At 45.7% G+C, this 2,500-nt stretch overlaps 1 protein-coding gene across 1 annotated transcript in view; it reads right to left on the bottom strand.

Annotated features, from left to right (window-relative positions):
• The window catches only part of kalrnb (kalirin RhoGEF kinase b), an 83,871-nt gene that overhangs the window by 61,975 nt on the left and 19,396 nt on the right, over positions 1–2,500 (bottom strand). Inside the window, exon 10 of the mRNA XM_076303364.1 lies at positions 1,419–1,541. Coding sequence (XP_076159479.1) covers positions 1,419–1,541 — 123 coding nt within the window. The remainder of the gene's footprint in view (positions 1–1,418; positions 1,542–2,500) is intronic.

Raw genomic sequence — 2,500 nt, 5'->3', positions numbered from 1 at the left:
ACCACAGAAATAGTGACTCTCACTCACACGTGCACACACACACACACACAGATTATCATAACAGTGGTCGCTATAGGGTTACTGGGTCACAAGGTTACCCTGTCAGGCACAAATGCAAATATTTGAACTCCCAGGGTAGTCCGCAGCTAAAATAATCAAATACTTGCATGGCTGTTTAAACAAACACACACTCAAAGACACACACACACAAGCATGCAAACACACCCACACACACACACTTTTCCATGGCTCCACTGGATCTATCAGTAATACAAATCTCGACTTCATTTATTTTTGGGGTCAAACAGTTATCTAGACAGCAGTAATCTCCTCTCCATACATCATAATCCACCAGCCAACCACAGAGCCCAAACAGCATACACAACCGCTCCATCCACCAATCAATGACTAGATTGACATGGGAGAGATTAGGCTCATCCAGACTCACGCATGTCATCATATCTGTCCAACCCATATCTGTCTATGGCCATTTTTTATCACTGAATGTGCTCTACTCTGCTCTAGCCATCCCTCCATAAAGTCAGTCCACTGTACCCCCAAAGACAAAATAAAACATTGCCAAAGAGTATTTAAAAGTAAAGTAGAAATATATTTGTAGAAATCTACTTAAAATGTTCTCTTATTATCTTTTTTTCCATAGGGAGCAAATGGTAGGTCTTTTCGGTGCGTAAAGTGCCGTGACTAGCTGGAGAGAGGTTGGAGGCTGGTGGTGGCATTTGTGAAAGTGACTGCCGACGGCTCCTCAAAAAGTGTGCAGAGTAAGCAATCATTAGTCAAATGCATACTGGCAGCACAGGCCAGAATCAATGAATATAATCTACTGTTGCTAGAGCAGCACACATACAGCACCAAATACTAATGGACAGAATGGAAAGGGTGGATAGAGAGAGAGAGTGCGAGAGAGAGAGAGAGAGAGAGAGAGAGAGAGGGGGGGGGAGAGAACTGAAACTACGGCAGCGTGATTTGCGTTTTTATGTTCTCCAAGAAATCAAATGAATCTGCTGTTACAGTTTACTGTTTTAATATTTGAGCTGCCATTGGAACTGATGATTCATCTGACTGCAACAAACACAAAGGCACTGGCAATTTAAAACAGCACAGAGACGAGACGAGACAATGTGAACAGAGAGGAGCGCTGGAGATGGGGAAAGATGGAGAAGTAGACAACAGAGAAGATGGTGTGTGTGTGTGTGTGTGTGTGTGTGTGTGTGTGTGTGTGGGTGTGTGTGGGTGTATGTATGTATGTGTGTGTGTGTGTGTGTGTGTGTGTGTGTGCGTGCGTGTGTGTGTGTGGGTGTATGTATGTATGTATGTGTGTTTGTGTGTGTGTGTGTGTGCGTCTGTGTGTGTGTGTGTGTGTGTGTGTGTGTGTGTGTGTGATATGGCGGGTTGGTTACCTGGGCCACCTCCTGGAAGTCGTCATGGCGTTTCTGCAGAGCGCGGGCCCTGTGGACCGACTTCCCAACTCCAGTGTGTTTACTGAGGAATGCCTCACCGTGGTTCTCTATCCAGTCCAGTACCTAAACACACACACACACAGGGGGAGAGAAAGAGAGAGAAAGGAGATAAAGAGAGAGAGAGAGAGAGAGAGAGAGAGAGAGAGAGAGAGAGATCATATAAAACCTGCAGAGGTGGGTATTCACTCTCCGTAACCCATCTGTTTTGGTCGAGCTGATGAACTGAAACACTGTGGTCATCATCATGTCTGCGGACACGTGTGCTGCGGAGTCCAGTCTCTACTGCCACGGAGCGTGACTCACTCTTACTCAGTGATGTATGATAATATGTTGATGCAATTCATTTGGGGATATGTAGCGCGAGCACATGAAAGACAGAGGAGTATTGCACTGGCACATGAAAAAGACAGCAGAGAGGTGCGTTCAAACGTTTCACCAACGTTTTTAAAACAGTTTTATGTTTGCTTTGAGTTCACCGTGAATGTTTGCAAACAGAGTATTGCACTGGCACATACAGTAAAAAATAACAGCAGAGAGGTGCGTTCAAACGTTTCACCAACATTTTTAAAACAGTTTTATGTTTGCTTTGAGTTCACTGTGAACGTTTGTGAACATACAAACGGCCTGAGCAGTTTGATGTCAGCGGACAAACATGGACGCTGTTTAAATGAAACATTTTGGAATATTCACACAAAAATGTTCCTACATAAAAGTTCACAGAAAACTTGTTTGCTTCAGAAACGTTAAACGTAAAACGTTAGAATTTGAACGCACCCCTGACACCTATAGAGAGTCTGGCCCATATCTGCCCCCGGGTTCGGCTAAGCTCCCCACCTGGGGGACACGCCCCGTAAATAGCAAAACCGCTCCTTCTGTCAGCAAATGCAGCTCTAATCCCCGACTCCAGCGCACATATGGCGGCGCGTGCGGCTAGCAGTCTTTTGGAATGTCTCCCGTCGTGAAGCAGCCTCGTCCCCCAGGAGCTAACGAGGAGGGGAAGCCGTCTGTGAAGACAGGCGAAC

Source organism: Alosa pseudoharengus, unplaced genomic scaffold, assembly GCF_046254945.1.
Source record: "Alosa pseudoharengus isolate Yale_2024_CS ecotype anadromous, Long Island Sound unplaced genomic scaffold, YU_APseudo_1.1 YU_APseudo_1.1_scf_24, whole genome shotgun sequence".
Taxonomy (NCBI): domain Eukaryota; kingdom Metazoa; phylum Chordata; class Actinopteri; order Clupeiformes; family Clupeidae; genus Alosa; species Alosa pseudoharengus.
This window is presented reverse-complemented; position numbering and strand designations above follow the sequence as displayed.